Below are 25,944 nucleotides of genomic sequence, written 5' to 3'. Positions count from 1 at the left end.
TCCATAAAGTCACGTGATATAAAATGACAAATACATGCAGAATTTATTAATTGAATAGCAATTCAAAGCCATATCTCAATCTAAAGCAGTGATGGGCAGGAAAAGAAGCAAAGAACACAACATTTAAAAGTCTGAAGGGCAAGTTAATATTTCTTCAAGAGACAACATCTTTCTAACAAAGAAAATCACTTGATTCGTTGTTTAAATTCCCCTCCCTTTTATCACGCGTTTGCTGATGTATTATTTTTTTTTATTCGAGAGTGCTAGACAAGGAAAAATAAAAAGGTACTTAGACTAGGTGCAGTTTTTTATTAACTAGAAATTAAGTAAATTGCACTTACATTGGCAGCGTAATGAAAAAGCAGAACAATCGTTACAATCAGTAGAGCATGAACCAGGCTAAGTAAGGATCTGTATTTCTGTTACGCATTTCGCTTATCTGCCCCCTTCGACAGCCAATCCGGACACTATCTCAGACTGAGAAAATAACCATATAAGGCTATAAATATGTGATAGATCTGTTCCATTTTAGCTTGAGCATCTACTATTTGTCATGGAATCATCTATAATGATTAACAATAATGAAAACATTAGTTATACTGTTATTAACATATATGCCCTGAATTCAGGACAAGTGGACTTTCTGATCCAGCTGTCATACACTTTTATGAGTGTAAGTAAATGCTATTTTATACAGACAGGGGACCTTACATTATTTGGAAATCTTCTCCTAGTCTGGTCTCAGTAAACTTTCTCAAAAATGAACCCAAAAAAGATAGGCCTCTCCAACTCTGTGATGATTATTTCCTACTAGACCAGAACATTTTGAGGAATATCTAAGACATTAGAATCACTTACCAATAATTATTTGCGCGATTCTTTATTTTGTTACTCAGGACACAGAATGCAACAATGTTGAGACTAATAATTCTGATATTGTAATTAAAATGTAATAATAACTCAAGGCTTATTTTTCTACTAATACTCTTCCCGATGCCAGACCTACTTGGGAAGCCCATAAGATAATCATGCGACAACTACTTATATATTCTGCCTCGTGTGATCCCAATAAATCGCATAATTTACAGCAGTAATACAGTTGTCAGAACAATCTAAAAAAAAAACCCTCTTACTCCTTCACCAGGGATCTAATAGTTTCTAAAAGAGAGAATCTCAATTAAGTACTTTATTGATGCTGAAATTAAATCAACTTTTTTTTTTCAGCCTAATCATTTGCACCAGATACAGGGCTCTGTGCCAACTGATGACTGTCTTTGTATTAAAAAAACCATGTTGCTACTCTTGTATATCAATTTGTCATTATCATAATTATTATGCAATTAGTAGGTAGGTGTATAAATTCAGCATACATTATTTTTAAAAACCCATACACTTACAGATTTGAAGAATTCGCTGTTTCATTTTTAACGGTAATGACATTTTCTTAACTTCCCTCTACCTGGCAGATTGTAACCTTATTTAGATCTTTGATGACTCCAAATCGTTCCTTGATACCTTTTCTATGATTGATTTTGATTTTCTCCTTATGGTTTTTGTTCTTTATGTACAACGACTGGTTCTGCTCTATGAAGATCAGTAATTATTTATTATGCTAATTTGAAGGGGTGGAAAGTCCTTGTATTCTTCACTGAATGTGTATGTGTTTGTTTTATTATTTATGTAAAAAAATGGCATAACGATGTAGTGTTCCAGTATATGTAATCTTCACTTTGACTTGTATAAATACCTCTCACTCCCCTACTCTTACAATGCCTCTGATTACCTATCCTACTGCAGGTTCTTCTGCTTTTACAATGCCTCCAATTACCTATCCTACTCCAGGTTCCCCTGCTCTTATGATGAATCTGATTACCTATCCTGCTCCAGGTTCTTCTGCTTTTACAATGCCTCTGATTACCTATCCTACTCCAGGTTCTTCTGCTTTTACAATGCCTCTGATTACCTATCCTACTCCAGGTTCCCCTGCTCTTATGATGAATCTGATTACCTATCCTGCTCTAGGTTCTTCTGCTTTTACAATGCCTCTGATTACCTATCCTACTCCAGGTTCTTCTGCTTTTACAATGCCTCTGATTACCTATCCTACTCCAGGTTCTTCTGCTTTTACAATGCCTCTGATTACCTATCCTACTCCAGGTTCTTCTGCTCTTGCAACACCTTTGATTGTCTATTCTGCTCAAGGTTCCTCTGGTCTTATACTGATTGCCTCTCCTGCCTATCCCACTTCAGGTTCCCCAGTTCTTACACTTCCTCTGATTGCCTGTTCTACTAAACCTTCCCCCCTCTTTGACTGTGTTGCATGTTAATCTCTATGTAGGAGCCTTCTTCATTCCCTATCTCATCTTCCTCTTCACCTGTGGGATACCGGTCTTTTTCCTTGAGACAGCGCTGGGTCAGTACACCAGCCAAGGGGGTGTCACGTCATGGAGGAGAATCTGCCCCCTCTTTGAAGGTTAGTTTGGATGACACACAAAAAGTTTTTCTTCTAAAATGTTCATTTCCCTCAAACTCTCACAACATATCTATTCCTTCCACAACTCCTCTTCAATTGTCACATTTATATCTTATATGGTCTAATTATTTTATTTGCATTGTTCCTCATTCTTCCCCCTCCTCCGTTTCCTTCTTTCTTCTCATCAGATGATTAGAGTATACTGTAGTAAAGTACTTATTCCCTTCTGGTCTATCTCTTAGTTGTCTTTTTAATTTTCTAGTTTTCACCACTCTCTCATTGCAGTCAGTTCTTTACCTTTTTACAGCTTCTATTCTTCCTCTACAACTCCTCAAGACTTCTGTCTCGCTGTTACCTATTTTAGCCAAGACAGAACCAATGGTCTTCTGCAGCTGTAACAATTCTGTGTTCCCAGGTATAGGGTACTCATCTCAAGTGATCGTCATCTTGCTCAACTTCTACTATATTGTAGTCCTGGCTTGGGCTTTCTTCTACCTCTTTAATTCCTTCACATCCGATCTCCCCTGGGCTTCCTGCAATCACACTTGGAACACAGGTAACCTTTAACTTATAATATTAATGCAACCATTTATTGGATTGAGTGTCGTTGTTGATGTAAGTAAATGTACCGCCTCGGGGCAGGATTGTGTGTTAGTGGTGGAATTTAATAGTCTCCCTCCAATCCCGGGTTGGGTCAGTCAAGAGACAACATCTTGCAATATATGGACACCAGAGATGCCATATATGGAAAGAGTCCTTCTCAAACTCAAGTGATAGCCTTGACCTTGCCAGTAGTCGACTAGAGCTATGTGAGCTGGGACACAAAAAGGGAGCTGCAGTGAAGAGTCGCACAGCCCAGAGCTCCAAGCAGGAGTCTAGCAATACTCATGAAGATCTAAAGAGACACCGAGTACCAAGCTTGGATGGGAAGTGCACCAAGACAAAGACAATGGGATTGTGGGCAGTGTAGGCTCTGACTGAAGTAACTAAGATAGAGAAGTGGGGAATGAAGCATAGAAGTGGTAGGAAATGGGCAATATATTGTTATCTTTGTTACTCTCTGACATAAATGACCTTATTATCTCTACTTAGAATGATCCCTCCACGTTTCTACAGACCATAACAGTCTCTTCTCTTCCTTTTGGTACAACTGTTGTTATGACTTGGTCTGTGTTTCCCCAGTGAGCTGCCTGGATTTTCACACCAGTAACACCACTCAAAACGTGACGGCCAACGGCACTTCCAGCGTCATTGAGTTCTGGGAGTAAGTCGCATGCCAATGTTTCCTGACCCTCCTGACCACATGTTTTATAAACAAAGAACATTTACTGACTGCCAGTAAATACTCTGGTAGTTAAGAACCACGGGCACGTTACTCAGCCTTATAGACAGACTCCTACTCTGCCCTGTGCTTAACTCGGTCCTGTCCACCACGTTTACATAAATATTTACAATGTATATGGTTTAAGTCCTCTGTGTTCACTCAATAGAGACGGTTGAGCTCTCAAACAACATGGCTTCCTCTTGTCCAATCTTTTTCTGTTTGGGGACCGAGCCTCCCGAAACATTGTGCACTTTGTGCTGTCCACTTGTCAAGGTAAAATAAAAATAACTCAAAAGTAGCCTCAAACAGAAAAAGATTGGCACTACGATAACACATCCTGCCTAGACTATCCCCCATTTGCAGACAAATGTCTCTCTGCTCTTTAGCTGAGCACTACACTCCCTGACTTAACCCCCTGTTACCTGTCTAGGAGGCGGGTACTGAGTATTTCGGATGGTATCGATAACATTGGAGGCCTGCGCTGGGAGCTCGCTTTGTGTCTTCTGTTGGCCTGGATCATCTGTTACTTCTGTATTTGGAAGGGGGTCAAATCAACGGGCAAGGTGAGGACTTTCCTTGTGCTACACTATATAGCAATGATGAGTAGTTCATCCAGTCACTCAGGTTTTTCAGTTGGGGTGCAAAAATAATTCTAAATGTGGAACTTCAGTTATCCCAAATAGGATCAGCTTTACTAGTAACTTTGGAGGTGGAAACACAAGATGACTGTGTGTAGCCTCAGCTCTGTCCCAATCAGCGCCTGTGTTACAAACTAACACATCTCTTTTAGGATTGGAATTTTCCCATCGCTGGGAGAAACACCATTGGAGTGTGGAGCTTGAGCTAGAACCAGCTGTCTGTAATGGCTCACTAACCACTGCCACACCAGCCAATAGCAGTAACTCAATCACTGATGAACAATCCTATTGCAGCGATAGACATCTATACATGGCACTTTTACATTTTAACACCCTAATAAAGAGATCTTGGGGACTATATAGCAAAAAGCAAATGAAGGGCACTCCAAGTTCAATCCACTTTTCATACATTAAATAGCCTGTACTCCTTCTCATCATCACTGTTTATTTACATAGTAATTTTGCAGAGATTATTAGTCATTCCCATCGGTCCCTGTTTAGTCTAAATTCCCTATCTCTCTCACACACACACACACACACACACACACGTGTTAATTTTGTCAGCAGCCAGTTAACCTACTAGTATGTTTTTGGAGTGTGACAGGAAACCGGAGCACCCGGATGAAACCCACCCAAACACTGGGAGAACATACAAGCTCCACACAGATAAGGCCATGGTCAGGAATCAAACCGGTCACCCCAGTGCTGTGAAGTAGAAGTGCTAACCACTGAGCCACCGTCCTCATTCATAAACTTCCTGTTTGCATTTCTGTAGGTTGTATATTTTACGGCGACCTTTCCCTACCTGATGCTGATTGTCTTACTTATCCGAGGAGTGTCGCTGCCGGGAGCTCTGCAAGGCATCAAATTCTATCTGTACCCGGATCTCAGCAGGCTGCAGGACCCACAGGTGAATACAGACTGGATGCCACAGCTTATATCAGGGTTGGTTTTGGCCTGAATCCAAAGTAATAGCTTGTAATTCATTGTGTCTTGGTGCAATCCTTAGAGATCTTACATACAAATTTGGGAGAAATGTAAAATGTCCAGACAGAATTAGAGTTGGGTGGCTAAGGGGGGAAGGGGGGGGGGGGGTCGAGTCCAAGCTCAAATCTATATCACAGTATAAAAATTGGGCAAGGAAAAGTGACTATGACCTTCTGGACACCAGCATAACTGTATAAGGAACAGCAAACACTACAGGGAGTTTTGACACATGATAGTGTCTCAGGTGTGTCAGGAATTGGCCTCCAACCAAAGAACATCCAACCGACTGCAGTCCAGGTGTGAGCAGTCAACAGTGTACGAGGGTACATTCAAGTGTCCTAGCAGGTCGCCCAGATGATTGACCTGTAACATGTGGATTTCTAGTACTTTCTCTGTCACCATATATCCAAATTATGGGCCTGATCTGTGTTCAGAAGCAATTTGTACGCAAGTTCTTATCAGTATAGTAATTAATAAAAATATTAAAACTATATCCTTTTAATGTGTACTGCGTATACAATGCGTTTTTAAAGCCTCTCTTCCTCACACACATGTTCTGTGCTAGCTAGTGGCACGCATACGTGTAGTTTTTAATACAAAGACGATGCCGTGACAATCATCACTGTCAGTCACCACTTATACATGACATGTAGTTGGTGAAAGTGATGCGGCCCAAAGCAAGCGCATTGAAGAGATCTGTGTTGGCACGATCTTACTGTACATGGCTTATGGTAATCCGCCCATTCCCTCCCCGCGTACCATCTCTCAGGTCGTAGGGAGTCATAAGAGTCACGTGCGTTCAGTCATGAATTGCGTGCTAGTGCTTACATCGGTATAAGGTACGCTTCAGAGTATGCACCGAACTATTTCACGCAAGACTCAGATTTATGTCCGAACATGAGTCGGACCCTATAAGTCAATCACTAGAGTTACAGAATCTCCATATAAGACGTGAAGAGAGATGTAGACATGGACTGAGCCAAACTTTCTACATTGCGTAGAAGGCAGCTGGCCCCTCTGAGCTCCACGAGGCGGCTGATCACACTGGGCTCTTGCGTACTGATGTTTACACGTGGCTGGGTCTGGTGGGGGCAGATGTTTGCTTGAAAACATTCTCCTTGCCAGAAGTAATGATACAGAGTCGGGGATGTCAAGAGGCAGTGAAACTGGAATGTTTTTTTGAGATTTTTTTAGGTTCTTTGTAGTTTTGCTTTAGATGCTTTGCACAGTTTGCTTTGTTTTGTCAGACACAACGTGAGTTTGTGTTTATATAGAAACATGAATAATATGCTGTTAGTTATAGTAATTTGTTGCAGTGGTGGAAGCCAAAGATTGCATAGATCCTCGTAGTTAGGTTTGTTTCATCTTCAGTGACCTCTGTAGATTCCAAACTAGAGTCATGTGACAGAAGGGTTGGGACCTGCTTACTTAGTACCTAATTGCCAAGATTTTACATTTTCCAGGGACATTTTGCTTCTTAATAGACTTATGTTACAGAGCTGCAATGTGGGATCAGGTGCCAGGGGGTCTGTAGGTTCCTTTTTCCCTAAAGCACTGGGCCACGTAGCTCTGAAAGTGAGTGGTGTGTGTGTCATGTTACCCTGAGGTCCATGAGGTTTTTTACAGGGTCTAAATCTTTAGCTCTTCATCATTGGAGGGTCTCTGAAGGGTTCATGGAAGTAAGAATGAAATCTTTGGGAATAGGGCCCTTAAAGGACCAAAGGACCCAATTCAATCCAAGTGAAAAAGCAAACAAAATGGTGAAAATTGGCAAAACGTTTAAAAAGTTAATAAATTAAGTAGTGCTATGTATATGTGTGTATACAGTCCCTACCTTTGTCTGGACTATACAAATTGACCTTCCCAGCCAGAAGACCAGGGCAAAAGAAAATGGTGCAGAAAAAAACTAAAGTGCATCCTGTACGTGGGTTCACCACTGCCCAGATATTTTCAGGCAACCCTGGGGCACCACGCTGGTGGCATATAGCACCTTGAGCTCTCTTGCTGTAGAAAGTTTTACTGTTATAGCCCAGAGCATTTTATATTCAGAAACCATTAACTGTGTTTTCTTGTCGCCTCTGCTTGGCACTGCTGGGGCTTGTAGTGCTACAATGGTTCAAGACCCACTGGATGTCTCACCCTTGATATAAGAAACTATTAGTTATTGTGATGTAATTCATGTCTTGATAGATCGAGCATCAGCAGCTGTTCTGGGCTTAGCTTCGTATGTGTGTACATGTTCTAGGTTTGGGGCATAAGGATGAGCCAGGCTCCTTTACCAACTGATCTCATATTTGCCATTCATCAGACTCTCCTCGGCAGGTCTGGATGGATGCTGGGACTCAGATCTTCTTCTCTTACGCCATTTGTCTGGGGTGTCTGACTGCTCTGGGAAGCTACAACAAATATAACAACAACTGCTACAGGTACACATGATCACACTGTGAGATCACTGCTACTTTATTGGTGGGAGGAGTCAGCAGTGTCAGGGGGGAGTGGTCAGATAACAATTATTAACTAAATGGAACTCTCAAAACTCTTCCTTTGCCTAGTTTTACCATGCACCAATCCAAACTTTATACAAAAATGTCATCTTCACTCACCTTCTGACTCTCTACCTAGGTAAATGCCACATGTGTTGGGCCTAGCCGTACCCTCCCCTTTGTTCCCTACACTTGAACAATTTAAAAAAATGTATTTATTTATTTCTCTTTCTATTAGTTATTTGCATTCTATTAAAAAAAAATTAAGGGTGTAAAAGCTTGGGCAGCTGGGAGCCGATTTCGTGCCTTTCACTCCATGTTCATTACATTATACATGAACCCCCAATAAATAATAAAGATTATTGCAGTTGGGAGACCTTTAGCCCCCCCCCTTACTCCCCTACTGTCTACAAATGGTCAAGCCATTTGACCTAATCACTGGCAACCAGGTCTGGCACAAACCAGATCTGGCCAATCAAGGGACCCGATGCAGACTGGTATTTATATCCATTAAAGATGCCTCCATGTATCCATTAAAGTAAACTGCTAAAGTCACATTACCCTGTTTGTAAACAATATAATAATGCAATAAACAGACCGACCAACTAGATTTTCCACAATCATTGGGGATATCAAAGTTGGACCAGTTTGGTTATTTTCTGTCTCATTGGATGACCAAATGACATTTTGGGTGATTAGCTTAAAATGTAGGCTCTTAGGGGGGTGTTATAATGAAAGACATGACCTTACAATTATAATCATAGATGGCAAGGAAAAGAGACATACATGGTGCTTTGTCGCACTGTATTTGCTAATCTAGTACTGTCTTATTTTTCCCTCTTGGCAGAGACTGTGTTGCTCTATGCTTCCTCAATAGCGGCACCAGTTTTGTAGCTGGTTTTGCCATCTTCTCCATCCTGGGTTTTATGGCGGAAGAACAAGGGGTGCTGATTTCTGAAGTGGCAGAATCTGGTGAGTGTTTACACGGCAAATTCTTCTATCCTTCTCCTCATTATTCTCTGTGCATACATGTGGCTCACTCCTCCTTGCATACCTATACATCATAGTAGGGCATCTTCAAATTACGTACAGATGGTTGGGGGAAGGGGCACTAAACAGAACATCTATTCCATTGTTTCCATATTACCTCCAAACAGACTCACTGGGTTCGGGTCTATTAATGCCTCATTCATATTTTACACCCTATGTTATTATTTCCACCCATTGTCCATCCACAGACATTTTATAATGACTCGTCTGCAGCTTATGGGTGTCTTATCTAGAAGCAAATTAGATAGCTGGGCCAGAGGACCTCTGGGTTTATCTGACTAGGTCAGGTTTAGGTAAGGTCTTCACACACGAAGGACAGAGCCAAGGGCAGATGTCTCCATGTTGGGGCCAATGATGATATCTTTACTGAGACGAGTTTTGGTCTTCAGGTCCAGGGTTGGCGTTCATCGCGTACCCCCGAGCTGTGTCTATGATGCCGTTCTCTCCCCTTTGGGCCTGTTTCTTCTTTATCATGGTGATTCTTCTTGGTCTGGACAGTCAGGTATGCACATATGTGATTATATGTCTACACTTTTTCATAACCTCATCAGATATGGACTACATTCACAATTTTATCTTTCATCTGTCCTCTCTCCATGACGTGGCCTCAGTTTGTCTGTGTGGAGAGTCTTGTCACCTCACTGGTCGATATGTACCCCAGTACCTTCCGCAAGAAAAACCGCAGAGAGCTGCTTATCCTGGTGGTCTGCATTTTCTCCTTCCTCATTGGACTTGTCATGTTAACCGAGGTACGGGGAGGGGGGAACTTCATGCACTAGGTCAAGGTTTGTGTGCAGGGAAGATATTCAATGTTAATCTCATAAAATACTTAAAAGGCCAGTAAACCCTCCCATGATGTATTGTTGTGTTTTAACTCCCATCTATAGATATAAATGACACACCTGCCCCGTTTCTCCCAAATGGGGGTAACAAAGGTAAGAAGTATTGAGTGGGCTGTGTGATTAGTCACCCAGCAATGTTGGTCAGAAGGTTGTTGTCTTGTGTTAGCTGTATAGTTAGCACTATGATTTGTTTGAAAAATTTTTAGTTAAGAGAGGATGTCAAAACAACTATTTCTGCCAAATATCTCGACTGCCTGACAATTAATTTAATAATTTACTAATTGCGGCTACTTTTTCCAGTTTATTTCAAGTATCACGGGTGTTTATTAAGGAATCACCACAAAATTTGTACTCCTAAGGTAGCTCTTCCTCCCGAATCCAAAAAGACAAACCAAATTACTTTATCTGCCTCCCATTTTGCATTACGGCAAAAACGCACGTTTTTTTAATAGAATTAAAAACGTTAGATTCAATCAACATTAGGGATCCCATTTTTTTTGTTGGTCAGAGGGTTGTTGTCTCGTGTTAGCTGTGTAGAGGGAGGTAATAGGGTAACCTAGGGAGATTAAGAGGGTGGTAGAGGAATACTATAAGCTTGTCTGAAGAGGTGAGTTTTCAGAGAACACTTGAAGGTTTGAAGACTAGAGGAAAGTCTTACTGTGCGAGGGAGGGAATTCCACAAAGTGGGTGCAGCCCGAAAACTCATTGCCGATTACAGGATTTTTAAGTGCTATCAGCTGGAGGGGTCAATATGCAACCAGATAGAGGTGCTGATCGTCGCCATCATCATTGTGTATTGTTGCACTAGCTCTCCAGCACCGTACGTTATACACCTCCTAATAGTGGTGTTTGTTGACACGTCCGCGTCTAATTGCGTTCCAATTATGTGTCCTCTCCCTTACTGTACTCTATATATGGATATATGCATATGAATTAGTGGTGCCATATAGAGAGCTGATGATGATGAATATTTAATGCGCATGCGTTGTAAATGCATATTTCAAACAAAAAGATTGACATACAACCAATTTGAAATGAGTTGAGTATTGAGGAACTGTGAAGGGAATTGATTGGACGGCTGCTGTGGATATGCTGTACGGCCAAATCTCACTCCGTATTATAATGTTCTGTCCTTTCACAGGGCGGCATGTACGTGTTCCAGCTGTTTGACTACTATGCGGCCAGTGGTATGTGTCTGCTATTTGTCGCCATCTTTGAGACGCTCTGCATTGGCTGGGTGTATGGTGAGTGTCTTCCCTTCTCCCTCTTCCCTATAACATTCTATTGCCCTAATACCAGCAACGGGTGCACTTTAACAATCTTGTTATGGCGCACAAGTGCTGTAACCCACCGCAACCAGTGTAACCCAGAACATCCAATCAGCCGCTTGGCTCAGTGATGTCACTGATTTCTATGAATTTATTAGATACATTCTAGTGGATATTGGTTGAGTCCAGAAATGGCAGCCACCACTGCGCAAACACAATATGTAACCAATAACAACTAATGTAGCTCATAGCCAACAGCAAGCAATTAGACATTTAGGGGGAGATTCAACGGCCGACGATGTGGCGCGCGAAACCACTGTGATGTCCGACTGCGCACATTTCCGGCAAAAACATAGAGGTACAAGGAAAAATGAGTGTAGATTCCAGCCATAACATCGGCACGAAGTGTCTTCTGGAGACACCATGCACTGAATTGAATCTCTCCCTTTCATTCATTAACCTCAATTGCACTAGATTGATCAAATACAATCTCTGTCTAGGATCATCTTTCCTTTATTCATAATAATATGAAACTATATTAGAAACGGAGGAAATACTGATGGAGGGAACTCTTCTAAATCTGGGGGTCTGGAGCTAATGTCCTCTCTGTCCTAGCCTAAAACTAGAGCCTACAGATATTCACACAATTCTAGGCTATAAAATAAACTTTATCGCATAGGCGGGATTACAAACAAAATGACGAAACACAACCGAAGTCTAGCACACCTGTTCCACACCCAAGTTACGATCCTCTCCAATCCCCACCCATCCTACACTCCCATTATCTCGTACGCTGCTTAAAGGGACATTTTACAGAAAGACGGTCTCTTCTAAAATAATGAGTTTTAGAACTGTTTTTGCTTAACGCAACATTTAATGAAAATTTCCACCTTTAAATGCAATCTTACTAAACAATCCCCAGTGGCAGGAATCCGTGCTGAAAAGGAGGGACACAGAGGCCACCAAGGTGGAGAGACTCTGGGGCCAGACTATATTATTCGAGGGCATTTAATGACATGTTCCTCCTTCAACAGGTGCAGATAACTTCTATGACAACGTGGAGCATATGATTGGCTATAGACCTCTGCCCATCATCAAATATTGCTGGCTCTTTATTACCCCTGCTGTATGCCTGGTGAGAGGGAGGTATTAATGACCCATGGGGGAGGGCACAATGGCGGAAGGCTTACTAGGAGAACTGAAAGCTTGAGATGCTATGGACTTACCCCATCTTTTCTTTCAGGCCACCTTTATCTTCTCGCTGGTGAAGTACACCCCTCTTCAATATAACAAGCGCTATACATACCCGTGGTGGGGGGATGCTGTCGGCTGGTTGCTAGCGCTATCTTCTATGGTTTGCACCCCCCTTTGGGTATGCTACAAGATGTCAACAATCAAAGGGCCTATAGCAGAGGTAAGGTTATCACAGACCTGAGGAAACCCACCAACACCGACTTATCCCAAAACTAAACTGACAGAGAACACAAACCATGGCTGTAATAAGTTTTTATTTCCACTTTGTTTTTCTGTAATGACATGAGTACAAGTTACAATTCTCATGGAATATTTAATCAAACAACTTTTTAATAAAAGCATCTTACCCACATGACACGCCAGTCCCCAATAAGACGTTATCCATATCTATCCACCCTGGCCTGACTCTGTCCAAGGACTGTGTCTACAATGAGGCAGCAAGTCTTGGAAAGCAAAAAAATTTAATTAATATAAAAAAAAAAAAAAAGTCAATTTTATTGTTTCAAAGGGTATACATATACACAGCCTTACAGCCTGCTAAGCAAAAACCAATTTGGTGATAAACATGCAAAGTAAACATTAAGTGTGTGGAAAGAGATCCCAGCTTATGGATGAGTTCATATCTGCCCCCCCTCCGCCCTAGGATTTAATTCCAGAATTGACAGATTTAGGAAGTCTTCGGTTATTCATTGAATTATTCCAAGCTGCAATCACAATCTACTTTAACTAAAGATACTGTAAGCCCAATCAATGATATGCCTTAAATGTAGCATCATAATAACCAAGCCTATCTGACACATGAATTCATTAAGAACACAAAGAAAGAACATTATTAAATGGAGTTTAATTTGTCAAAAATGCACAATCCTTATTGAATAAAGATACTGACAACAAGTTGCCATGCAGAAAATATAAATTCAAAAGTTTTTTAAATATAAAACAATATAAAAATATAAACAAATAAAATATAAACAGCAAGTCCTAACGGCTGGACTCCGTTCCTCTTCTGCCGGATTATGGGAATATCTGCTACCAGTAAGCAGTGATAGGCCACATAGGTGTTACATACAGTGGCCATGTACCATAAAAAAAAGGAAAGAATGTTTAGGGGGCGATTACTTTTGTGTAGCTCTCACCAGTCCCCCCCCCCCCGACCCACATGTGACTATAATCTTTTTATTCTGCAGAGATTTCGTCAGCTGATCTGTCCGGATCCAGATCTGCCACAGAAACCTTTACAAGACCGACAGACTCAACCCACAGCCGTTTCCCAACTAGAGGAATCTCTGTGCTAGGACATACACGGCGTACGCCGGATGTGTATTTAGCCGCTGGGCTCAGTGACATACATACCGTGGGGTCCCATGATGAGGGACACGTCTACATGCATTCATGACCTATGTGATGGCCGGGTACACCCACATACGCCTGCACACATCCCAGAACTGTCTACAGAGCTGTGTTACTTTGGATCCTGGTCACATCTCGAGGACATTAGCACAGCACGGAACTGACCCATGAAACGCGCACAGTGTTGTAGAATAATATTCATTCTATTAATTAAAACCTTGTACTTCTGTGATATGTAATTCTATCTTGGAGGAACCAATCACTGGGCTCTGTGTTGCATGCCTCACACAATGATTGGCTCTTGTCTGTATATGATATGTGAACCTTGAGAGGCGACTGGAGTCTCGATTCTTGAAATATTTCCACTTTCAAATGTTGTTTTTATATAATATACAAAAGTGTCAGCAGTTGTAATTTAAAGCTCCACTACCAACTATAGAAAAGATTTTACTAACAGGCCCCGCGCCCTACCCGGGGACCAGGGGGCTTCAACATGCTGCCGTTTTCCCAGAGCTCCTCTGTTCCTTTTACAGCCCCCACCGGAAATCTTGGAGGCAGGTGGTAGAGGGGAGGAACGATAACAAACCACAGGTTCTTGTGCTTGGTCCTCCTGCTGCCCTCAAACTCAATTGATTTATCTCTTTGGTATTTCAGAACTGGCACACTTCGATGCAAAGTGGCTGCATATAGCTGCCCCCATACTTGTCCACTTTTTGAACCTCACCTTTAGGATCTCCAAGTGGCAAGTGGGGGCGGAGCGGGAGGAATGATACGATTCACGTCCTTGAGCAGTAGAGGCGGGCCTGATACACAATTTGCATCATCGAGGCCCCTGTCCACTTCACAAGAAAGAGAAGCAGTATCTGGGTGGGTGGCCTACTCTCCCAGGATAGTCCTGGGGGTAAATGTATCAAATTGAGATTTTTGCAAACCGCCGATATCTGGCGACTTTGCATGGCAAATTTAAAGCTGCAATGGCTATAAAGGGAAAACTTACCTTTAAAGCTATTGCTTAAATTTACCATGCAAAGTCGGCGATCTGCAAAATACATTTACACCCTGGAGCGCTCACCAAAATTTGAGAGTCTGGGGGAGTCGACAAGTATGAGCAGCCCCTGGGGGATCTGGTTAGTACAATCTTTTCCATAGATGGTAGAATAGCTTTAATATGAAACCGCTCAGTGCTAGAGTGGCATTATTATCAGTAGTGAATTCTCCAAAGTCTCACCACACATGAATCAAAATGATATATAAAATGAATAAACAAGCAACAGCTTATTACATACATTGTAAAAAGTACAAAATCACCGTAAAAGTGGTGGACGGCTCACACTTTATTTTGGAAAATAAAGAGTAGGTTTATCAAACCTTATAAAAAGGAAAAGTAGAGGCGTTTTTAGAAGGTTTGATAAATCTGCCCTTTAAGACTGCAGCTTTTATCATTGTTTTATGGGCAAGTTGGGTGTTTTTTACTGGCTGGCAGTGGAGCTCAGGGGATCCTGCTTCTTGTCAGTTGTAGTGAGCCTTATGCACCTTTCCCAAGTTATAAATTGATTGAGCAACTTTCCTTTTTTTTATAGCAATAGTACAAATCTGACACAAAACTACAAACTGTATTTTATATATTAGTGTACAGAGTACGAAAGTCTCCTATTTGCCATTATCATGTATTCCCCAAACGGAACCTGGGTCACAATCCATCCAATGGTTCATCTATTGTTTCTCTTTACCAAATCTCTTCATCTAGGAAGGCTTTCCCGAAAAGTTACAGAACATGATATTTATCCTTTTCAAATTTATTAAAAAACTCTCTGCATTAAAATTTCAACTCCAACATCTTTATTCAGTGCGATGGATGCACCCGACATTTTATGTATTTGTTAAAACCAGCCTGTTCTTTATTAAGTTGTTTATCTATTAGAGTTCAGGGACATCATCTATTTATATAGCGCCACTAATTCCGCAGCGCTGTACAGAGAACTCACTCACATCAGTCCCTGCCCCATTGGAGATTACAGTCTAAATTCCCTAACATACACAGACACACACAGAGACTAGGGTAAATTTTTGAAAGCAGCCAATTAACCTACCAGTATGTTTTTGGAGTGTGAGAGGAAACCGGAGCACCCGGAGAAAACCCACACAAACACAGGGAAAACATACAAACTCCACACAGATAAGGCCATGGTTGGGAATTGAACTCATGACCCCAGTGCTGTGAGGCAGAAGTGCTAACCACTAAGCCACCGTACACATCTGGACTATATCGTTGAGGACATCTTGGAGTCAGAAGTAATTTCCAATATCTTATGAAATGGGGAAGTCACAATCTGGCTGAAGGATCTTAGGACATTCATGCCCCTCGACTGATGAAATCTTCTTAGATCCACCACTAGGACAATCCTGGGATGTGTGCCAGTTGCCTTGGTAGAAGGGGGGTACTGTCAGTATATCATAGCTTGCACCAGCCCTGCCTAGTATTTCGCCATAATCCTTACAGTTTTTAATACCTCCCCAGGGATTTCTATGTATTGCAGACATTCTGCTATGCACGTCTGGGCCAAGTCCTCCATTCAAGCTGGATCTCCAGGACAGTCCAACCACAGACATGATGTTCTCCAATATGAACTTATCGCTCATATAAAAAAATAACCGACTTTTACCATCTCTATCTGTGAAATAGCAATAGTTTTCAGAGTCCCGTTTCCGCACTTCTGCGCACGGGCAAAGATTAGTAAGAAGACACCCGCTCATGCAGATCCTGGTCACAGGGCGATCATATCATTATAAGGTTATGTGAGGGTCTGAGAGGTGATAAATATATATTTCTCAGTGTCACAAGATAACACTTCATATAGGATAGACTTGTATCATAGGTTTAGTGGCCATTTGTACTGTCAGGTCTGGCAGTACATGGATTCACCTTGCCAGATAATGAGACCCATTTCCAGATGTGGAAACCAGCACCTGCAGACAGGGGGCGCAGTAATATAAAGCCCTGTGGGGGTGCAGCATCATCTGCTGCTGTTGTATCTTGTACACATCTCTACCACCAGGGGGCAGGAGATAGATATTACTCAGGACCTGCACCCCCAGTGGTAGTACTACCCTATGAGATGGAGAGGGGTAGTGTTGCTGCTGTGAGAGACCAAGGTATCTGTGTCAGTCATTCTCACATCTGCTCTGCCATGCAACAGAATACGTCCCAAATCCCACCGATCGGGACAAAGCTATCTGGATTGGGATGGTAGGTAACCTGAGTCTCCTCTCTGTTGTGGTACTACAAGTCCCAGAATGCTGAGATTTGTATTTCTTTAACAAGTGACATATATTGCCTAATATGATGCAATGCAGCCAATAAACACTATACAGTATATAAATAGTATTAAAAACGGTTTCTGAGAATAATATCTAGAGAGGCATATTAAGGAAATAAACTGTTATTTATGCTTTTATCAAAACTTTTTAATTACAAAATAGTAACAAACTAGATTTATTTTTTATCAGCAACTTATGTGTAATCCTTGCAAAATGTGCTGTGAATAATTTTCAGCTTATTAAATGACCTCTAGTGGTTGCAAAATAAGTACATTTTTCTGCATGATGTCCCTTTATGTATTAGCTGTGTCCTTACCTATGGATATAATGTGAGTGACAAGCTCAGCCTCACCCTGTGTGGAGAATGTGAAACACACCCACTGGTGTCTGAGTGTCAGAGACTTTCACTTTCATTTCTCTCTTCTGCTGTCAGATATAAACTAATAAACTTCTACTCTGATAAACTCAGCCTCCCCCCGATGTGGGAATTGTGCAATGCACACACTGGTGTCTGAGTGTCAGGGTCAGTAACTTTCATTTCTCTCTTCTACTGTCAGCGATGGCGTCTGCTGATCTGAGACAGGAGCTGGACTGTTCCATCTGCCTGAAAATTTATACAGATCCTGTAACACTAAGATGTGGACACAACTTCTGTGGGGTCTGTATTGATCGTGTGCTGGATACACAGAAGGGGTCTGGAGTTTATACCTGTCCTGAATGCAGAGCAGAGTGTCAGGAGCGTCCTGCACTGCAGAGGAACATAACTCTGTGTAAAATAGCAGAGAGTTTCCTCTCTACTCGGCCAGATCAGGAGGAGACTGGGATCTTCTGCACTTACTGTATTCACTCTCCTGTACCTGCTGCTAATTCCTGTCTGTTGTGTGAAGCTTCTCTGTGTGATAATCATCTGAGAGTACACAGCAAGTCAGCAGAACACATATTATCTGATCCCACCACTTCCCTGGGGAACAGGAAATGCTCCGTCCATAAGAAGATCCTGGAGTATTATTGCACTGAGGACGCTGCCTGTATTTGTGTGTCCTGCAGTCTGATCGGGGAACACAGAGGACATCAGGTGGAGTCGCTGGATGAGGCCTTTGAGAACAAGAAGATGAAACTGAGAAATGTTCTGCAGAAACTGAGCACAAAGAGAGAGGAGACTGAGAAAAGAGTTCAGAGACTGCAGGAGCGCAGGAGAGAAGATGAGGAAAAAGCAGCTGATGTAACAGAGAGAGTCACTGCCCTGTTTAGAGACATCAGGAGACAGCTGGAAGACCTAGAGAAGAGATTCCTGAGTGAGATCTCCACGCAGGAAGAGAGCGTTTCACTCTCAGTCTCTGATCTGATCCAGCAGCTGGAAATAAAGAAGGACGAGCTGTCCAGGAAGATGCGTCACATTGAGGAGCTGTGCAACATGTCTGATCCAGTGACTGTCTTACAGGAACCAGACACAGGTGACTTGTGTGATACTGAGGACACAGAGAGACATGATGACCAGGTCCATGATGTAGGAGATCTGGATGTGGGTCTCATTTCTGACATATTACACACCGGATTATCTGATATAATAACAGGTATAAATATAAGGATCTATGTGCAGGAACCTTCAGACATATTACTGGATATAAACACAGCTGCTAATAATATACTTATATCAGGTGACTGGAAAACTGCATCCAGGCCAAATATAAACCAGAGTTATCCAGTAACACCAGAGAGATTTCAGTATTATCAGGTAATGAGCACCAGGACATTTTCCTCAGGGCGACATTACTGGGAAGTGGATGTCAGTAAATCATTTAGCTGGAGGGTAGGGATGTGTTATCCCAGTATGGACCGGAAAGGAAGTCAGTCACACATTGGAGATAATAACAAGTCCTGGTGTTTGTGTGGGGGTTGGTTTAATAAACAGTATTCACTGATACATGAGAGTATATGGGTCCGGTTACCTGACAATATTCCCTGTGATACAGTGAGGATATATCTGGATTATGAGGCTGGACAGCTGTCCTTTTATTCTCTGTGTGACCGGATCAGACACTTACACACCGTCACTGCCACCTTCACTGAGCCCCTTCATGCTGCATTATGGGTTGGGTCTGGTTGTGTAAAGATATCTGGGGGAGTCAGGAAATGGGAGAAATTTATCATAAAACATCTGCCCAGAGACTGGTGACATCACAGAGGGAAAGCTGATTGGTGGAACAATTAGCCAATAGAAAGAAGCAATGGGTGGAGCTACAGCTGAGCCCCTCCTCCTGTGTAACCAGGTGACCAGTGTATCTGGATTCGTTCCCTTGTTGGTGTAATAGAAACTTTTAATATAAATATTCATGTATGACTTATCCATTTCTGATTCACTGCAAGTTGTGATTGGCTGCAATAACTTTCTATCAAACAATGTATATCCTATAGTGTAGTCAGTGCTATTGCTCCTGTTGGCTGTGATGTAAGAAGGGGTTGAATAGGGTTTGATTCTATAAAACTCCTCCTACTGGGAATTGTAGTCCAAGACTTGTTTCTTCCTTACTATAAGGCTAGGTACACACTAGTTGGTTTTCAGCTAACTACAGGGCCAAAACCTGAAAAAAAAAACATTTAGTCAGATATCGCATTAGTTTGTATACTTCTGCATGATGAACAAGAGTCGTTCCAAAGTACCAATAGATGTTTCATTCGATTGTTCGTTCTGTTTAAAAATCTCGTTCCTGCACTGTGTATGCACTCACACAACTGTCTGTGTTGTTAAATGTAGAGAGTGCTGTAGGTGGATTAATTTGTCCATTTGTTCTGAGACTGAATATATTGTTTCAGAATCACAGAAGCTAATGAAATTTACAATGGCATTGTGGAAAAGTCAAAGTTTATTTCATGTGTTATAATTAGTGTGATAGGAATGACTGACTACACTGCTCTTGGACCAGATGAAGAGCACAGATGTGAAGATAATCGTACACATGCCTCGGCAGACTGATTGGAACTTCAGTCGTTTGTAAAACAGTTAGTGATAACAAATTGGTCGAAAAGTTTTTTCAGTGTGTACCTAGCCTTAGACTCCTAGGGCTAGATTTACTAAGCTGCGGGTTTGAAAAAGTGGGGATGTTGCCTATAGCAACCCATCAGATTCTAGTTTTCATTTTGCAGAAGGTACTAAATAAATGAAAGCTAGAATCTGATTGGTTGCTATAGGCAACATCCCCACTTTTTCAAACCCGCAGCTTAGTAAATCTAGCCCCTAGACTCCTAGAATGTCTTATTGCTTATCTGTATTAATTTTATATTTGTAATTATCATAAAGTATAAATATTATTTTTAAAATGTAGGGTTATTCAATGTCAGTTCAAATGAGATTGTTGACTCAACTTCAGTTATGGACTAAAGTTATGCTAAAGGTTTTAAATTTCATGGTTTCTTGTGTTAATTATGTACACAGTACAACAGTAATCGAGCATCATTCATTATTTTTTTTTCTCCACTATGATTTGTTTGAATTTTTTTTAGTTAAGAGAGGATGTCAAAACAACTATTTCTGCCAAATATCTCGACTGCCTGACAATTAACTTAATAATTTACTAATTGCGGCTACTTTTTCCAGTTTATTTCAAGTATCACGGGTGTTTATTAAGGAATCACCACAAAATTTGTACTCCTAAGGTAACTCTTCCTCCCGAATCCAAAAAGACAAACCAAATTACTTTATCTGCCTCCCGTTTTGCATTACGGCAAAAACGCACGTTTTTTTAATAGAATTAAAAACGTTAGATTCAATTAACATTAGGGATCCCATTTTTTTTGTTGGTCAGAGGGTTGTTGTCTCGTGTTAGCTGTGTAGAGGGAGGTAATAGGGTAACCCAGGGAGATAAAGATGGTGGTTGAGGAATATTATAAGCTTGTCTGAAGAGATGGGTTTTCAGAGAACGCTTGAAGGTTTGAAGACTAGAGGAAAGTCTTACTGTGCGAGGGAGGGAATTCCACAAAGTGGGTGCAGCCCAAAAATAGCCTTGTAACCGAGAATGGGAGGATGTGATGAGAGTGGAAGAGAGACGCAGATCTTGCGCAGAACGGAGGTATCGAGTTGGGAGATATTTTGAGACAAGTGAGGAAATGTATGTCGGTGCAATTTTGTTGATGACCTTGTATGTTAGTAGAAGAGTTTTATATTGGATTTGTTGAAATACAGGCAGCCAATGTAGAGACTGACAGAGTGGCTCAGCAGAGGAATAACGGTTTGTAAGGAAAATCAATATAGCCGCTGCGTGCAAAATAGATTGTAGGGGTTCAAGTCTGACTTTGGGAAGACCAGTAAGGAGGGATTTGCAATAGTCGATGCAGGAGATAATGAGTGCATGAACTAATGTTTTTGCGGTGTCTTGTGTGAGATATGTGTGTATTCTAGAATTGTTCTTTAGATGTATGTAACATGATTTAGATATAGAGTTGATGTGGGGAATAAATAATACTTGTGAGTCAAGGATTACACCTAGGCAGCGAGCTTGCAGGTGGGATTTATGGTCATGTCATCATCAGAAATAGAAGTGTCAGGCAGGAAGCTTCTGTTTTAGGTGGGAATATTATTAATTCAGTTTTTAAAAGATTGAGTTTGAGTTGGCGGGAAGACATCCAAGGTGAAATGGCAGAAAGACAGTCAGTAACGCGAGACAACACAGATGGTGAAAGATCAGGAGAGGATAGATAGATTTGTGTATCATCTGCATAGAGATGATACTGAAATCCAAAGGAGCTTATTAGTTTTCCAAGAGAAGTGGTGTAGATAGAGAATAGCAGAGGACCTAGGACTGAGCCTTGTGGTACTCCAACTGATAAAGGAAGCCGGAGCAGAGGTGGATCCAGAGAAATTAACACTGAAAGAGCGATTAGATAGGTAGGATGAGAACCAGGATAGGTCAGTGCCTTCAAGACCTTGTGACTGTAGCGTTTGTATGAGGAGAGAGTGGTCAATAGTGTCAAATGCTGCAGAGGGATCCAGGAGAATTAGAAGAGAGTAATGGCCTTTAGTTTTAGCTGTGTTAAATCATTGACAACCTTGGTCAATGCAGTCTCTGTGGAGTGTGGAGAGCGATAGCCTGACTGAAGAGGATCCAGTAGGTTGTTTGCCAAATGGAAGTGTGTGAGGCGAACCTAGACAATTCTCTCGACGAGTTTGGAAATTTGAGAGAAATTTTGTGTCAGCATTTTGTTTTTTCAGAATGGTAATCACTGCGTGCCTGAATAGTGATGCAAATATATCAGTAGAGAGAGATAGATTACATATTTTTAGTTAGATGTGGAGAGAGCACAGGAGACATGGACCTACCAATTTGTGAGGGTATCGGATAGAGAGAACAGGAGGTAGAGTAGGAAGATAAGAATTAGAAACTCATTCGTGGGATCAAATGAAGAGAGGGTGTCAGAGGGTGCTGGGAAGGAATTTAACCGTTTGCTACTCGAGCAAGATGATACCATCTCAAGTCAGATCTTATCAATCTTGTCCTTGAAATAGGAAGCAAGATCCTGGGAACTGCTGGTAGTCGAAGTGTTTGGGGTGGGAGGGTCTAGAAGAGATTTAAATGTGTTAAAAAGGCGTTTGGGGTTAGAAGCCTGAGCATAGATGGGAGATTGAAAGTATGCTTGTTTAGCAGTGTCCAGAGCACTTCGATAAGAGGGGTAGATAGCAATATATATACTGAAATCATTAGAGCTACAAGATTTACGCCAGTGATATTCAGCTTTACGAGAAAGTTTTTGTAGATTTTGTGTTACTTTAGTGTGCCACGTTTGGCAACGAAGTCTACGCAGAGTATGAAGAGTCACTGGAGCCACTTGATCAAAGGCAGTTGTTAGGGTACGGTGAAAATGAGGAACTGCCCGATCAGGGGAGGAGAATGTAGAAATTGGGGAGAGAAGGTGTTGGAGAGAGGTGGAAAACTGTTGAAAATCAATAGAGTTAATATTACTTTTGGTATGAGGAGACTTGAAAGCAGGGAGGTTAAACAACAGAGAGTCAGCGAGTAACTAATAAGGTAATGACCCGAGAAGGGGAAAGGAGTATAAAGGAAATTAGAAACTAAGCATAGGCTAAAGAAAACACATCAAGACAGTGACCATCCTCATGAGTAGTGAATTCAATCCACTGGGAGAGGTCAAGTGTGGAGGTTAGAGAGAGTAGTTTTGAAGCAGCATTGGAACATGGATTAGCAATAGGGATTTTGAAATCACCCATGATGATGGTGGGGATATCAGTAGATAAGAAGTGAGGGAGCCATGCAGAGAAATGTTGAAGAAATTGTTGATGTGGTCCAGGGGGGCGATAGATGACAGCAACACGCATAGAGAATGGGTTAAAAATCCTAACAGCATGTACTTCAAAAGATGTGAACATTAGTGACATTTGGTAGAACTGTGAATGTGCACTATGGTGAGAGAAGTAGTCCAACCCCCCCCCTCCTTGTCTGCCTCCAGATCTGGAGGTGTGGATGAAATGGAGGCCACTATGTGAAAGGACTGCAGGTGAGGTAGTCTGATTGCATGAGCCATGTTTCTTTTATTGCCAGAAGTTTGAGGTTGTTTGAGAGGAAGAGGTCATTTATGGAGATAAGTTTGTTGCAGTTCGTGCATTCCAAAGAGCACATTTCAGATTTCCAGATTAGTGTTGGTGGTGTAACAGATCTATCCCAACTTACATTGAGCTGCGTCTTAGAACAAGTGGAGATGGGGTGTATAGGGCCTAGAACGGTGTTTTTTCCTAATGGTCGAGACATCATTGTCCACAGTAAAGAAAGACATTGCAGTGATGCTGGTTTTCATTCTGTTGTTGGTGACATTGATTATACTCACATTCCGCTCGCATCACCGCAGGAACTGTCGCATATAATTATCATTTATTTATATAGCGCCACTAATTCCGCAGCGCTGTACAGAGAGCTCACTCACATCAGTCCCTGCCTCATTGAAGCTTACACTCTAAATTACCTAACATACATACACACACACACACACACAAACACACAGACAGTGACTGGAGTCAATTTGATAGCAGTCAATTAAACTACTAGTATGTTTTTGGATTGTGGGAAGAAACGGGAGCACCCGAAGGAAACCCATGCAAACACGGGGAGAACATACAAACTCCGCACAGATAAGGCCATGGTCGGGAATCGAACTCATGACCCCAGTGCTGTGAGGCAGAAGTGCTAACTACTCAGCCACCGTGCTGCCCCTGTTGCATAGATACAAACATCAAAAGATGTTTCCGCTCCACTAAAGTTCAGGTATCTATTAACTTGTATATCACGTAAATGTATAAAATGCAAGGTGTAAATCTATTTTTAAATGACTGTGTTGTTATTGCAGGTTGGTGCAGTGTGAATTGTATAGGATTACATTTTAAATTGTGTTCTTATATGATGACATTTATTATTTCTCACTAAAAGAATGAACTGGCAGCAGAGAAGTTTGCCTGCACATTATATCTAACCATCGGTTGTACTGCCGAAGTTCTGTTAACTATATTTGCAGACCCTTTCATGTGTATATGTATTTTTTGTTTTATTTTTAAGGCAACGTGTTTTTATTGTGCTGTTTATTAAATTCATCTTGTTCTATTTTTTCTAACAAACATGGTGTAAATGGATTAACAGAAATGCGCATCTTTTTATAATTGGAGACATCTGTGTTTGTGTGACGTGTGGTATGAATATGCCGCATCCTGGATGTTGTGTAACTGTCCTTTGTAGTCCTGACATGGTAAATAAATAATTTGATATATAGCTACATTCATATGTAAAATAAATACATTTTTAATTTAAATGTAATTACCAATGATTAGTTATTAATGATTTGCTAATAATGTAGTTAATATATTTCATACTTGCCAACTCTCCCGGAATGTCCGCATTTCGCGTGAGTCTCACGGACTCCCGGGAGAGTGTGGCAATCTCCTGCGTCTGCCCACTTCCTAGTGAAGTGGGCAGAATTAGGTCCAAAATGCTGCGATTCACCGAGAGTTTCTGCGTTTGGCCTGCCCCCTGCAGTAAAATGACGCGTTTGCGTTATTACATCACAGGGTGGGTCCAAAATGACGCAAATTTTGGAGCCTCGCCCCCCCCATCACGCCCACCACCCCCGGCAGGCTCCCGGAAGCCAACTTCAGAATGTTGGTAAGTATGATATATTTATAAAATTGTTCTTTAAATCTGTATTATTGTATTAGGTAATCTAAATCTTTGTGTCTGGTGTGGTACTACAAGTCTCAGTATTCTGAGACTTGTATTCCTTTAGCAAGTATGTGACACATGTTGCCTAATACAATGCATGCAGACAATAAACTCTAAGGGGGTATTCAATTGTTGCTCCGGGCGCCGCCGGAACGAGCGCGTTAAAACTATTACCGTTCATACGGTAATTTACTCGCTCAATTTCAGCTCGCTGCTCAGGGAGCTGCGAGCTGAAATTGAGCGAGTAATTACCGTATAAACGGTAATACTTTTAACGCGCTCGTTCCAGCGGCGCCCGGAGCAACAATTGAATACCCCCCTAAATCAGTTTCTGAGAATAGTAGATAGAAAACATATTAAGGAATTTTCCATTGGCATAGCCAAAATAACTTAATATATTTACTAATTGATCAGAAAATTGTCATTTATACTTTCATCAATATTTTTTTTATCACAAAGTTGTAACAAAGTAAAATGATGTATTTCTGATAAGTAGCTTTTGTGTAATCCCTGCAAAATGTGCACTATTAGTAATTTCAGTTTAATAAATGACATTTACTGCTTCCAAAACAAGTACATTTATTTCTGCTTGATGCCCCTTTATGTATTAGCTGTGTCCCTTAGTATAACTGAGCCTATAGATATAATATGAGTGACAAGCTCAGCCTCGCCCTGTGTGGAGAATGTGAAACACACCCACTGGTGTCTGAGTGTCAGAGCTTCACTTTCATTTCTCTCTTCTGC

General features: G+C 41.4%; 2 protein-coding genes across 2 annotated transcripts in view; both read left to right on the top strand.

Moving 5' to 3' along the window:
- LOC142153214 (sodium- and chloride-dependent GABA transporter 2-like) overlaps positions 1–15,535 on the top strand; it is a 28,074-nt gene extending 12,539 nt beyond the window's left edge. The window contains exons 3-15 of the mRNA XM_075210589.1: positions 2,339–2,473; positions 2,889–3,029; positions 3,656–3,737; positions 4,228–4,360; positions 5,211–5,345; positions 7,745–7,848; positions 8,753–8,877; positions 9,345–9,457; positions 9,567–9,704; positions 10,939–11,041; positions 12,100–12,200; positions 12,309–12,479; positions 13,507–15,535. Of these exons, the coding sequence (XP_075066690.1) occupies positions 2,339–2,473; positions 2,889–3,029; positions 3,656–3,737; positions 4,228–4,360; positions 5,211–5,345; positions 7,745–7,848; positions 8,753–8,877; positions 9,345–9,457; positions 9,567–9,704; positions 10,939–11,041; positions 12,100–12,200; positions 12,309–12,479; positions 13,507–13,614 (1,589 nt within the window). The 3' untranslated portion in view covers positions 13,615–15,535. The remainder of the gene's footprint in view (positions 1–2,338; positions 2,474–2,888; positions 3,030–3,655; positions 3,738–4,227; positions 4,361–5,210; positions 5,346–7,744; positions 7,849–8,752; positions 8,878–9,344; positions 9,458–9,566; positions 9,705–10,938; positions 11,042–12,099; positions 12,201–12,308; positions 12,480–13,506) is intronic.
- A 1,892-nt stretch (positions 15,536–17,427) lies between these two features.
- Positions 17,428–19,690, top strand: LOC142150314 (E3 ubiquitin/ISG15 ligase TRIM25-like). The gene has a single exon (XM_075205525.1). It carries the CDS (start codon positions 17,547–17,549, stop codon positions 19,161–19,163), a length of 1,617 nt encoding a protein of 538 aa, XP_075061626.1. The 5' UTR covers positions 17,428–17,546; the 3' UTR covers positions 19,164–19,690.
- The last annotated feature ends 6,254 nt before the right edge of the window (positions 19,691–25,944 follow it).

The sequence above is a fragment of the Mixophyes fleayi genome, chromosome 4, assembly GCF_038048845.1.
Source record: "Mixophyes fleayi isolate aMixFle1 chromosome 4, aMixFle1.hap1, whole genome shotgun sequence".
Lineage (NCBI taxonomy): Eukaryota > Metazoa > Chordata > Amphibia > Anura > Limnodynastidae > Mixophyes > Mixophyes fleayi.
Note: the sequence above shows the minus strand (reverse complement) of the source record. Positions and strands in the feature narration are given on the sequence as shown.